The 15,081-nt window shown below is 34.4% G+C and overlaps 1 protein-coding gene across 2 annotated transcripts in view; it reads left to right on the top strand.

Moving 5' to 3' along the window:
* LOC123705266 (protein apterous-like) overlaps nt 1-15,081 on the top strand; it is a 55,789-nt gene that overhangs the window by 29,047 nt on the left and 11,661 nt on the right. For both annotated transcript variants that reach the window (XM_045653976.1, XM_045653975.1), the window contains exons 3-4: nt 7,780-7,953; nt 8,911-9,167. In XM_045653976.1, coding sequence (XP_045509932.1) covers nt 7,780-7,953; nt 8,911-9,167 — 431 coding nt within the window. The remainder of the gene's footprint in view (nt 1-7,779; nt 7,954-8,910; nt 9,168-15,081) is intronic.

The raw sequence follows: 15,081 nt of genomic DNA, 5'->3' as shown, positions 1-15,081 counted from the left end.
AATTTTATCAACATTACACACCCATAAAATTGTAAAAACGGTAGGAAACAAATGGAGAAGTAAAAAGTACATTTAGATAAATTTAATAGACGTTGTAAAGTCGGATTGACAAATCTTCTCGGTTTGATCTATAAGATATTTAATTCATTTTGGTTTATAACTCTATATTATTGTCAATATAAACAAACAAACCTTATAAATATATAGCCTGCTATAAATACCAAAGCAGTGGGAAGTGTATGATGAGTCCTTTATTAATGTGTGACTTTCCGATGTTAGCCTCCATGGCTTTTAAACTTTATATCGGCTGCGACGTCAAACAACATGGTATAAAATAAAAATATCATTCTAAGAAAAATAATAATCACATATAAAATTAATATTATATGTATTATAGTACATTATAGTAAATAGGTATACTGGGTAACTTTTCTATTTGATTAGCACATTTATCGTTTTATATTATACGGTATGCAATAAATGTATGTAAAATTATTAGATATTTTAACATACATTTGCATAAACTCAGAATAAGATATGAGTTGATATTTACATGTCAGCATTTTTTCTATAACAGGTTAAACGCACATGACTTACTTTTAATAATTAACTAAACCGTATGTAATATGCGGTTTAATTATCATTATTAGGTAAAATTCAAGTGTTTGCGTAATATCTTTGGGTTGTTCTTGCATTCGGTCGAGGAAACAACTACTCATGACTAGCTGACAGAGTGAGATAATTTTTGGACAAGATAAAGCATATCGTAGTAATGGCGAAGAGACGAGCGTTCGATCATTTCGTGAGAAACGTAGATATCAGCGAGGGCGTTACATGCATAGATAACACCAAATTTTAATAACTATATTGGGTCATTGATAAATGTATCAGTTAAACAGGTATTTGCAATTAATAACCGATTGCCGTAAATTATACAAAGCGTTCGTATTGAATGCTATTGTTTTCCGCATCACGCTTTCATTGCATACGAGTATCACAAAAGCTTGGGACCTATCTCGAATGACAATTAGAATTCCTGATATAATATCAATTTTCTCATGCACTATTTTCCAGGCCATTTGTTGATAGAAAAACCCTGCCACGTGCACGCAAAAACTACGCATTTCATCCACTATTAAGCAGACTGACCAAGTGTGTAAATGGCGATACGTGGTTAATATACAATTTAGTGTATATAGTGCCGTTTCATAGATTCGAAGTGTGTTATGTATGACGTTGACGCGTAATAATTTGCAAATTATCTCTACTCACTGGACACGTAATTTCCCGTTTCATGTTTACTACAGGCAATATTTCAATAACATAGTTTTAAACTAACGACATTATAGTACAGAATATTTAGAAACTGTTTCAAAAGCAATGTTTACAAAACACTAATTCATCCTGTATTAAATAGATAATAAAACAACAATAAATATTCTAATTTGAAACGAGTACGCACCGTTCACAAATGTTAAATGTCAAAAAGTAAATATAATTTGAGAATTTGAGGAATTAAAATTCTGAGTACATGTAAATGTTGCTTATCGACTTGATCTGAGATGTAACTTTCTAACACGTCTGGAGTACGTACATTTGTCTTTATGTTTACGGAACGTACGGTCTCCCAAATTGGCTGGTTGTGGGCGACTGATCGCATCAACGTGCTCCTATGTACGTGTTGCGATAAGACTCTCTTTTGCACAATGGATGTAAGAATTGCTCTCATAGTAGACATTTTGTATGCATATCGTAAGGTAAATGATGTACTTGACCCACGTCATCTAGTATGTCATTATGTCTTTAATTTTTTTTGTTTTATTTTAGTTAATACAAATGTAAGTTCTCTGTAACTGATTTAAAAAAGGAGGAGGTTTTCGATTTTATTAATACAGCTTTTTTATGTTTGCTGCTTCAGTACTTTCGTCTTTAAGAATCGATTTTGATAATTCTGTATTTAATTGAAGCTAGTTTTTCCCGTATGGACTTTTTAAATTTAATTCGGTCCAGTGAGAAAACCTTTAAGTCTAACAATCTAGCATCCATGGGAAATTCCCGCCTAAAATTTTTATTATAAAAGAAAAACTTATACCTAAAACATGTACTTACCTAAAATGAAGTACTTAAGTATGAAAAATTTACTGTAGATTTTTTCTTTTATACTTTCGAAGGAGATATAATTTAGTTATTTTAAAATCGGTAACATTTAATCAATCACAAATTAGCTGAGTATGTCGGATCACTTATACACATATTCGTATAGATGCAGCGGTTTGTGAAAAGAGCATGTTACCTTGGGTTAATTGAACAATGATTAGTATTTTTCAACGTAACTGCGATTAAAATGGATCCTTCATCATTCCGATCCGTTGTCATAATGTTACCTTGCGTGCCACTGATTCGGCATAATATTATAAAATCCTACTAATATTATAAATGCGAATGTTTGTGAGGATTGGATGTGTGTGTGTGTGTGTGTGTTTACTCTTTCACGCAAAAACTACTGAACCAATTACAATGAAATTTAGCACACATATAGAGGGAAACTTAGATTAACACGTAGTATAGATTTTATCCCGGAAATCCCACGAGAATGGGCACTATGCGGGTTTTTCTTTGAAAACGCGGGCGAATCCGTGAACGGAAAGCTAGTATAAAATATACAGTTTGACATTCTGAAAATAAGTGGTGGCTATAAATTTGAATCGCACACATCAGGTAAATTTTGTGTCATCAATTCATTCTAATTTAGCTCTGCGGTGTCTAATTTTGTGATCCTAAGAATAAATCTCTTCTCAATTTCCCCTAACACGTGTTCTGTGCGGTTTAAAAACATACTTCTGAGTTATGATATAACTAATAATATCTCTGGTTAATTTAAAGTATAAGGTACATTTTATTTCGAATTATTTTATTGGTGTTGTGTAGTTGTGTAAATATCAATAATAATTGAAAATTGATGACATGATACTCGCTCTGAATTTACCGGAAATTCGTTATTCCTCGAATTCTTCAAAGAAATGACGCAGAATCGAGTCTATGTGCTAGTTTATTAATCATTATAAAAAAGCTTCGGATTAGCTTTCATTAACTAAAGCAGTGGACTCCCGTTTAATTGTATTTAATAACGTAAAAGACACATTTTCTTCTACGAGTATAAATCTTTCAATACCTGTTAAATTTCATTCTTCCACGAGGAAAAACTTGATTCAAAGATCGGAAAAATTTCGCATTTTTTGTACCTAGTAGTCTTCAGGCGGAATCTAGTTAAGCCGGCTCAGTAACATGCAATCTCGCTTTTTCATTCAAACAGGATTCTATTGTACATAACTACTTATAAATAATTGGCATCATTGATACTAAAACGAAAATAAACGTAGGTAGGTATTGTCTAATAGCCGGTATAATAATGCAGGTCATAATATCAGAAAGCGTAAAAGGTTGGCGTCTATTTTTAGGGAGTGTATAATTTCCATGCATCCCTCTCAAAAGTCGAGGACGAGGTAGGGCATATTGTGAAATAGAATTCAGTGTACCGTTAGTAAGGGCGTCGCGGTGCGTTTCGGCCGATTGCGAAGCGACACCGTGTCGACTGAGGGTTCAACCTCAAACGTTTGGTGTTAATTAATGGCAACATCGCCATCTATCGGTGACGCCCTATCAATCTTGCAGCGTCGGAACGGTACCTACTCATTTGTCGCGTAAAACCTAAAATAGCACATTTGGGGTGAAGAATTCCACTAAAAAGATGTTTCGAAGCGGTAACGACGGCTTTCCTTTTACAGTATGCGAACTGGTTTTTGTGCGGCCGTTTTCCACTCTGACGTCTGAGTTTTTTTAATGCGGTTCGACAGTTTTTCTAGCTATCTTACAGCAATTTAATATTAATTTCATATAGTCATTAAAAATATTATTGGCTTGTGAACAAGGAGAAGATATGCCGTAGCAATAATTAGGTGCTGCGGATGAGAGCTCACGGCCCCGGTTATTGTCGAGAAATTTTTATTGCAGAGGCCTGGAAAGCCTCGACTCGCCATGTACGACATAAAAATTAATTCACCGCTTAAAAATTAATACTGATTAGTATTGCCGGTCTCCGAGTACATCATAATCGATCTCGAATCGGATCTTTGCGCCTTAAGCCGACCAGATAAGGGTTACAGGTGTTATTATGTACTAAGATACTGGTCGTTTTCTTTATATATTCTTTTCGTGTAAGGCGACAGAGTTGTGATTGGTAATTGCGAACACGTATGGCAACTTTTTGTGGCAACGTCAAGTTGCTGTGGAGAATGATATGTATTGGTCGGCTGTATAAATGAATTGCTAAAAAATACAACGAAGATCGCGAAAATTATTGATATGTATTTAATTTCGTGTCATAACTGGTAGGAGTATCTCTCGACACCTGAATGGTATATTTTTATCGTTGATTTTTTTTGTTATGAAACCATGTAGCGGTAGGTATATAGCTTGTATGTAAGTACTTGATAACATTGAGATATACGTATAAGTATTATAAATTATGATGGATGACGATTTTAAAGTGAAAACTTCTTTAGCGTCGTTGGGTATAAAATCTTAAACTCGCGTCAGGACACGTGGCCACGTTAATAAATAATCAAGTTTTCACTTCTGCCGGCACTCCCGGGGTGCAACCCGTCTTTTTTTTATCGTTATTCATGTCACTTAACTTTAAACTACAGTTATACAAACCTAAAAGGATTGTGTATTCATAGATTGGTAAGCAATCAACAATCGTTGGGAATCTAAACGTTGGATTTCCGTTACCAGCCAGAGCGGTTAAATATTCAGAACTTAAAAGCGTGCCAGTTTTCACGTAGTTTTTATCGAATAGCAATTTAGGAATCGACGTTATTGGCGCAGAATAGGCGTGTTACATTCGTGTGGCGTGACACATTATTAACAAATAAAGCTTGCCGCTCGCTATTGTTTGTGAAGCCGTGTCGAATCCGCTCGTTTCTTGCGTGAAAGGCACAGGTTTACGAATTAGTTATATAGGGTTTAGAGGGCATCGGTTTCGGATACCAAATATTTAATTTGATGCTCGTTATGTTAACTCGTTCGGTCTGTTAAAATGTTATTTGCTTCTCCTGCATTCCCTTTTAAATGTAAATATCGCTTTTCATTTAAACGCTTACAGTAATAATTAAACGTAGCGTCGACGAGTTAACTCGCTCAACTTATTTCATTAAACACTATCGGTTGAACCCTTATCGTTTCCTGAGAATGGCACAATAAATAATTATTAATCAACGCACAAAGGAAAATATGTAAACGCCGACGAATGAGGAAATTATTTTCAATTTTAGTTTTGTTAGTTTATTGATAAACTCCTCATTTTATTTCCTTAAATAATTGAAACATTACGCAAAATAACACTTAATGGAATGTGAAGTATTTTTCCTCAGAGATTTTATTTTTACAAACTATGTTTCATCTTTAATTAAATTAAAAAAAAAAATCTTTAATTAAAATTGTATTGGGTAATTTTTTATTAGTATTTTCGTTTAGAAACTGAACTACCTCAAACTGTGTTTAGTGCGAAGTAAGAACCTATGGAGACTAGAGGGTGTGTGGCCAGAGATAAAATCGCTCGTGACTGCATTTCGCCAAATCAATGAATCCTTTTAAGCGTATTATGTCTTTCAAACAGGTATTTTTAATTACATATATCATTCACGATAGATCCGGTGTTAAAATGTGGGGATATTTCATTATCTGCGTTCAGAAAACTTTCAAACTTATTCCAATCTGCACCAAAAATCGAACCCAAGATCTCTCGTTGGGCACACATATGGCTTTTTATAAATTTCTGCAGACAAGGATAATATTTTGAAAAATATATGGAATGCAGTACATTAAAAAGAAAAATTATAATTAAAATAATATATTGGAAGATAAAATGTTACCTTGGATTCTTCACTTTAAATTAAAAAATAGTTCATTAAACTATAATAACACATTATTTATGGTAACCATGAATTAACTGTACCTATTTTGATTCCATTTTTATCATTGTAATAATGTTTTCTGTTTTAGTAAATAATTGTCTATTGAAAGACCTATAAATATATTGGAAATGATAAAGAATTGCAGCTAACAGTTATCTTTTAAAAATTTAATGTCCACGACATATAAAACAATAAATAGTATGAACAATTGCATGTTAGCACATATTTTAGCATTTCGGTGAACTTTCCCGTCACGCTACGTAGAAAATATAGCCAGGTGCTTTATAATATTAATTAAAAAAATATATTAGGTGTGAGAACTGTCGTATTAATGATAAAATAAACAATTGTTTCATTTTAAACAAAAACATTTACTTGTATGTTGCTTGTATGATATGAAAATGCCGTTATTCGAATTTTAAACTGGAAACGTGGTCCGTACGAGTTCTGTAATTAGCTGATTGTTTTTGTATTATCAGTGGCAATGTTTAGATTGTCAATAGTTAACGGCATTGGAATTGTGTTGAGGAGTCGATCTCTCGGTAATTAAAAGTAATTCTGTAAGGTTCCGTATAGGAGACATACCGATGGTACCATTTTATTTATAATTTAGAGAATAATTCAGCGTTGCTTGATCGCGATACGGGCGAGTCGTGGAAATGGGACCACACCGGGATGTCTCACTCGGGAGTCGAACGCCCTATCTTCAATCTCGGTCACATACCGGTTTTAATTATCTAAATAGAATTTGTTGAGTGCCTTTCTAGAGGTGCATATTTGTTACTTAATACAACGTCTTATTAGTACGGCAGGTGTGAAATTATTTCAACGGTATATTTTTTAAATTTTAAATTAGATTTTCCACACGCGAAATGACGAATGTTACTTTGATAAATTTAAGTAGGTGCATTTATTTATTTTTGAATTATATGTTTAATTGGAAAGCTTTGACATTTTGGCTTTTTATCGAAAGGACGGAAAGGACAATTATTGAACTTATTTGAAAGTGGTATTTCAGCTTCACTGGATAATATTCATCATCACCAGTAGGTACCAGCCTTTGTTCGTCCACTGCTGGACTAGGCCTCTTCCAATGCACGCCACTGAGCCCGGTCGACGGCCCCTTTGGAATAAATATTACATTTTATAAATAGACTAGCTTACCCCTTCGCCCGTTTTGTCTAAAACCTAATAAATTACATACTAAAACCTTCCTCTTTAATCACGCTATCTATTAAAAAAACCGCATCAAAATCCGTTGCGTAGTTTTAAAGATTTAAGCATAGGTACAAACTACAAAGACATACAGAGAGGACAGAGAAAGCGACTTTGTTTAATATTATGTAGTGATGATGATAGACAATAAAAATAATAATTATTAAAATTACTTAATATCACTCCCACAACATGAATTTTCAGTCTTCTGTTTCAAAAATTTGAAGTAGATATATTAGAAATTATCAAAGAATATGAACATAACATAAAATTATTATAGGAATATTGTAAAGTTTAGATACCTAGTTGTTTGTTTCTCACTTAGGCCAGAACAACTGATTGGATGTGGAAGAAACTTAGCACAGCGATAGAATATTCTAGGAAATAGCATAGACATTAGACATTAATAATGGGATCATACTAGTAAAGCTGTGACCCAAAAGCTATGCGAACATACAAGATTTAGAACAAAATCTTATTCTGTACGATATAAGCTTCAACACTGTGTGCGCGATGCCAATATCCATGCAATATCCCCTCAAAATGCTATGATAACATGGAAGATTCAAAATAAACTCTTATTCCCTAGGCTATATGGTTCAAAACGGTGTGCGCGATGCAACACGCCAATATCCGCTTCGGAGCTAGTGATGCGAGCGCGGGACCTCGTCTTCCACGTCCACTGCTTCTCTTGTGCTCTTTGCAGTACAAGGCTGACGAAGGGCGACACGTTCGGCATCAGGGATTCTAATGTATACTGCAGGTAAGCAATGTTATGATTGTAATGGGCACTTCACAATGGGCAGCATTGAAGCAATCACGATAGTGACCTAAATTTTGATTGGCCGGAATTGGAGTTTATTCATAATCGCCGTAATGGCGGCAAATATCGACGATCATATTATATTGGGCCAACACTGCCCGTTGTGTAGAGGGCCTATAATATTATGCAGGTCACTCATATTCGTGCGACTAAGTTAACCCACAAGAGGCTTTTTCGAATGTTCTTTGCCTTTTAAGAGTGCAAATATTCTATTCACTGTAAACGTACAGTATAGAAATGTCTGCACGGAAGTGAGTGACCCGGGCAGGATTGAATGAATATACTAACCGATCGAAAAATAGAAACGACAAAGACCTTTACGTCACAAAATGTAGCTGAATCGGTCCTATTTTTTAGTTGGATCGCATCGTATATCGTATATACCTATATCGTATATACATCGTATATACCTATGTAAAAATCAAGGGTTTACCTTTTTTTAAGTAAATCAAAATTACAAGGTAAACTAATTACAACCTCAGTTTAATTTTAATGCTATTGTACCGTTGTAGACTGTAGTTCGTTTTCTGTATGTTCCCGGCACGATCATGTCACAATGAATGTTGGCTATTACTTTTAAAAGATGAGAAACTCCGAGAGCAGTTTATTACAATCTTCTTTTTATTCTTTTCTTTTTATTACTACAGTGATATATTTTATCAAAATAGAATACTTTTATTACATATAATAAAATTTGTCTATTTATATCAAATTGATTAAAATAAATTCATCAAGTTTTATTTTATTTAATTTAATGAGTATCTAACTGGATTAAAGCACCTTATCATAATCATTTAAATTTATCTAGCGTGACGCAATAACGTTTCGTTGTAGCGAGTACGTCACGAGCGCCGTGATAAAAGAATTAAGGGTAAAAATAAGAACGATATTTTACAGGCTACATTATGAAACCATGCCGGACTATGGGCCTCACATGCCCATGCCAGGGCCGCCGCAAATGTGTCCGGGGCCCTACGCCGGGCCCCCGCCGGGGCCGCACTACCCCCCTTACCCCTCGCCCGACTTCGCGCGGGTCGAACCCGATGTTCCTAAAGGATCCTTCTTCAACGGAGCGGCGGCACCACCTCCTCGACAGAAAGGACGACCTAGAAAAAAGAAACCGAAAGACCAAGACTTAATGACGGCGAATCTCGGTGAGTTAATATTATGTGCGATTACGCAGAAGCGAAATGTTAATCGTTTGATCTTATTTTGTTACTTCACATTAAACAATCATTTAGCTCCTTATTTGTCTTTATTACGCACTAAAAGGAACATTTGACACCTTGTTAAAGCCGCACGAGGGCAGGACGTCGCTCGATATTGGAACGCGACAGAGCGATCTGCAATTGCGTACTTCTAAATTGTTATTAATACGAACGCAGGCCCTTCTCTCCGACAAAACGGTTACAATTTTATTAACACATTAAAGTCAAAACTGCACTTACCTCGGAAGATTATCGGAGGCAACATCCCGTGTGAGTATTTTATAAAAGGAGAACATTTCGCTTTTTTTCGAGATATCGAAACCAGTCCGTTTATCTGGACTGGTGCGGGCGACTTCGTGCACCGTGTGCCTTGACGAGAATTCTTTCTTAATTTTGAAATTAGTGCGTTGCGTGTCGACGGTGACCGATAAAAAACTAAGATTATTTAAGGTATCCATGTGCTTGCAAACATAATATTCCGACCAAACGCCAAATAGAAATAAAATAGCGGTCAGCGGAAAACCAGCTATCGATATAATTCATGCCGCATGTTACTCCAATATGTCGATCGCATCTAATAAAGTATCTGAGTAGACACAAAGTCTAATAAAAATTACAGAAACATTTATTTTTTCTGTTAATGGTTGAATGAGTTGCGAACATACTTCTTGACGCATTTATTTTCCAAGTGATTGTCTTGCGAGAATTTTATGCACGGTTGGCTTGTATCGAGTGTTTTTTTTAAATAAAAAGTACAGGTAGGTCTATTTGTAGTTACAGTAAGAGCACCATTCTGGATATTTGAAATAGCCCGAACAGGTTGTTTCACGTGTTGCCTGAAGCATTCGCGTGTCGGACGCAATCCAAAGTTCATCATACTCTGTACATTTCAATGAACCGAACGTCTTGGCCTAGCGGACGTATTTGCTCCTCAGAGCCACGTGCTAAATATTACACGAAACGAACTTTTAATACTTTAATATAAAAACAAAAAATCTTAAATTTTCTAAAAAATCCTTCAATTGTCCGATGTTATATTTTCTACAACCATGCTAAAGCTCTACATTGATAAAAGTAAGCTCAATTAGAGCTATCAATCGTGTATGTTTATAATTAAATTTTAATAACATGTTGTATTAGAGCCTGACATTATCTAGAACATACTGGAATTAAAAAGTACATAATTAATTTTAACACATGCATCGAGAGGTATAAAGGGGCCGACACTTGCGCAATTAACTACTGCTATACTGTCTGCTACTTGATATCTATGAAAAAAATAAAAGCTGTATTTTTATGAACTGTATTTTATACAAACAGAGTCTTTAGTGTAGACACTGAAGCATTAATTATTCTTACTAGTGTAATATGCTACCTGTTTTTATTGGAATGCCTAAATGTTTACTAAATTAGCCACATACCTATTGGTAGTTATTCTAATTTAATTTGCACAAAACATCATTGTTTTTTGTGATTTGCAGGAATATACGATGATTTATTTAGGAATTGTTTTGTTTTTAACGATTAAATTCATACGTAACATTGTTTAACGGCAAGGAGCACAAATCGGAATAGAATATTTTCTTGAGTACCTAATTCTGTAGCTATTTTCAATTTTTATTTTATTATTTAACAGATAATATAGATATTAGCATTTTACAAATAAGCTAAAATATTTATGCTATGCTCTATCATGTTATTTTTGGGTATAGGAAACTTTATAAAATAGTTTAATTTTCTAACGATAATGTAAGCATTGCAAGTAACACCATATATGCGCTTCTTTATAAAGGGTACTTATAGAGAAAACGTTTGAAAATAAATTGATAAAACTGTAAGTTACCATCTAGAATTACACCCTAAGCAATTCGAAACCAAAATATGAGGTTCGATTCTAGTTTCATGAACACGCATTAATCTTACTCCGGATGGGGCGGGACAATTTTTTGTCCGCCCTTGTATAGACGATGAATTAACGAGGACTTTAATGAACTATGGGTATATTTCATAACGATATGAAGATAATAATAATCGCTACCGAAAACTGAATAATGGATCATGCCACGTCATTTAATTAAATACACCTCAGGTAATCTGCAGTGAGTAGGTACATGTACATGATGCAATTATCTTCCTGATTAATGAGATAGTGGCGGCTATACAGATGATTATCCCACTGAATTACAAGAGAATTTATGCACGATGTTTTCTGAATCTTAATGTATTATGCGGTGAGCAATGAGCATAGAGACATTCATTATTAGATAGATTTTCAAAAAAAAGATTGGAAAATGTATTTTTCGATCCATCATTTCTCTTGCCCAAATACCAAAAAACCTATTTATAAAATTATAAAATTCCAAATATGAATTTAAATATCCAAATACGAATATAGATTAATGTTTGAATATTAATCATTAGTTACCTATCTTGCTAATCTCGAGTTTACTGTCACATACTTACCTACCTAATAGTTAAATTGTGTAAGTGCTTGATTTTATCGATTACTAGCTTACCGCCCGCGGCTTCGCCCGCTTTGTCTAAAACCTAATAAATTATATACTAAAACCTTCCTCTTGAATCCTTCTATCTAATAACCCAGCCCCCGGAATCATAGACACAATAGAAAATCTATTGTGTCGTGGCCCGATCGGGCCGCTCGGGGCTCAATGGGTTAAAAAAAACCGCATCAAAATCCGTTGCGTAGTTTTAAAGATTTAAGTATACAAAGGGAAATAGGAACATAGGGACAGAGAAAGCGACTTTGTTTTATACTATGTAGTGAAGTAGCAATAATGCTATATGATCATGCAGATGCTAATAGGTGATAAGGTGAAATAATTTAAATGAAGGTATTAGGTACACGTATCGCTATGTTGACTATAGGTACTAATTATTTTACGCGACACTCGTCGTGGCGAGATGTTTCACGTAAGCGGCGCAAGTCACGAATTTGGTCAGGTTGGTTTTTGCTGGGGTGGCCATTTTTGCGAATCCGGTAAAGCTTTTTCTGTCCCCTCATGGCCGCCATATCAATTATAAGGGAACGTCTGGTTGCATAACCAGTGAAAGGCGCAATGTTCTGGACTCCCCCGCCACGGCCGCAACTTCCCAAGTAAGGAGCACTTAAATTAAGTCTAAAATTGTACTTTTTACCATTCGGCACGCCTTAAAATTATTTCTCTTTATTGTAATATGCCTCTTTACGCTAATTCAAAGTATTTGCGATATTTGCCTTTAAATTTGTGAGTTTTTGTATTGTTCCAGTATGTTGTTATTTTAAATATATATGTACCTATATTACCTATAAGTACCTACAGTCTATAATAGCGTGGTATAATTATACAACATACAATATGTAATATGGTAATGTCTTTGACCGTATACGCATATAAAATTATTCTAGCTAAAAATAAAACATGAACGCTCGTGAATTGAAATTCCAAATAGAATTATTATTGAATATGATAAGATAGAATAATAATCTTGTATTTGTTTCCATTAGACACGTGTAGATAGATAGTATACACTAAAACTCGGTTATGTATAAAAATAATGATAACTTATGAGTTATCATAATGCTATTTATAAACAAAAATATATAACTAGTATTGCTGTTTTAGGAAGTTTTAGTAATACGGAGTTAATAGATTTTGATTAGTAAAATATAGTTTCCGCAACATCAATTGTTTTAGTGGTCGTCGGCGTCCATTTTTAAACTGTTTGATTGATTTGAATTTGAACATTTTTAAGTGAATTCCTTAGTACGTGTTAAATCACAGTATAAAAAAGAATATTACCCAAAAAACTACTAATAATCTAAAATTCTAAAATTAATTATGCCCTTGACACTAAATTACTTAAAATTGTTCTAAAGTCATAGGTCAAAAAGTTCGGTTCCATTGGACCGCAGTCTTATCTACAAGTGTAACCCGCAGTCTATATACTAATATTATAAAGATGGAGAGTTTGTTTGTACGCCCTAATCTCAGGAACCTAGTACGATTTGAAAAAATCTTTACGGTTACTATTCCGTGTTAGGTAGTCTATTTGTCGAGGAAGGCTATGTGCTCCGCGGTTTTACCCGCAGTACTCCGGTTCTATTGGTCTTAGCGTGATGATAGCCTAATAAAGCCTTCCTCGATGAATGGGCTATCTAACATCGAAATAATTTTTCTTATCGGACCAGTAGGTAGTCCCCGAGATTAGCGCGTTCAAACAAACAAACAAACTCTTCAGCTTTATAATATTAGTAGATATAGATTATGCTAACCAACAGGAGCGGAGGCACGCGGGTGAAACCGCGGAGCGCAGCTAGTAATAGAATACAATTTGTTCAATGATCAATGAAGTTGTGCACACGCATTACGCGCGTGACGAGGGCGTCAGATGGGCGTGCCAGCCGCACCCACTCCACTAAATAATCTATTTTATCTAAACATTATTGAATATGTCTGACGTGAAGCTCCAATTTTTGATGATGTATTTGCGTGATTAGATCTAGCGGTTGGTGCTTTGGATAGCTTAGAAGTTTATTTCATTCAGTTTTTAGTCTCTAGGTATGTGTCTTTCTCCGTATGCTTTATTATCTCTCTCTTTTATATATTCTATAATAAAATCTGTATAAACATGATATTATTTCATCAATTCTTCATTAATTAGCTGTGTTACCGTGTTTTTAGTACATATATTGTGTACAGTGTACACTTACCTAATGAATTCAACGAAAAATAAAAAGTAAACTTTACAAACAAATAAACAATACCTACTAATTTCACTTCAAAATAAAAAGTATAAAATTGATTTTCATTTATATAAAATATGTTCAACATAATTTTTTTTAATTAAAATACCCATATTTCTGCCACTAACTAGCTTTTTCAAATTGCTATAATTGATATCATAAACATTTTCTTACAAATCAAATCAAAAGCATTAATTTTCAATGAATGGTAAGCTACGGTCACGATTACACCTATATTTTCCATTCACTATCAATAAGAAGCCGTCAGCGTGGCCCAACATTTCGATGCGTATGGCCATAAATTACCTAATAACGGGCGGACAAGGAAAAAAAAAACAATTCCTACTTCAATAACGGGAGCGAAGTAAATTATATGTCGTAATGAAGTTGTCGCATCTGCTTCGGGGGTCACGTGGTATCACCTTTTCGTTTTTATTTTGTTTTTAGTAGTTTTCTACCAGTCGTCCTGCTTACGGCACCGCCATAAATTTAGTTCGGTTGCGTCTCGAATCTACAGCCAATGTGATTTATTCCCTGCCAAAATATGTACCCAGTTTATTTTTTTATAATTTCTTTTCGGCTTTGGACACTTCGAGTAGCGTCCAACGATCACACAGATACGACGCTCGCGTTCCATGGCCGACGGTAGTGGGTTTTAAAAAAAGAACACTTTATTTTTGCTGAAACAAAAAGCTGTTTGGATACTTTTATATCTTTTCTCTTCGTTTTTGTCTTGATAAAAGATAACGATGTCACGAAAGTTAAACGAAGCATTTTGTTTATTTATAACTGTGGCATACATAAAGAGTTTGAGTAAAATTTTGTATTAATAAAGCGGATACAGAAAAAGTTTTCGTGTTGCGATGCATTTTATCACAATTAAATGTTGTTTATTTCACAAGTATATATCAGTTTTTAAATGAATATGTTGAACGCTGGTGATGCGTCGTTATACACCGCTACCTAAAAACATTACGTCGGTTTTAAAAACAGCTACAAAATGGTTCACAATATACCTTCACTTATGGTCTCACTACCCGTCAGTCGGCTAATGTGATATCCATGTTACTTCGTTTAGTAAACGCCGCTATCTCTCACAAGACATCTGTATCAGTG

The sequence above is a fragment of the Colias croceus genome, chromosome Z, assembly GCF_905220415.1.
Source record: "Colias croceus chromosome Z, ilColCroc2.1".
NCBI lineage: Eukaryota > Metazoa > Arthropoda > Insecta > Lepidoptera > Pieridae > Colias > Colias croceus.
This window is presented reverse-complemented; position numbering and strand designations above follow the sequence as displayed.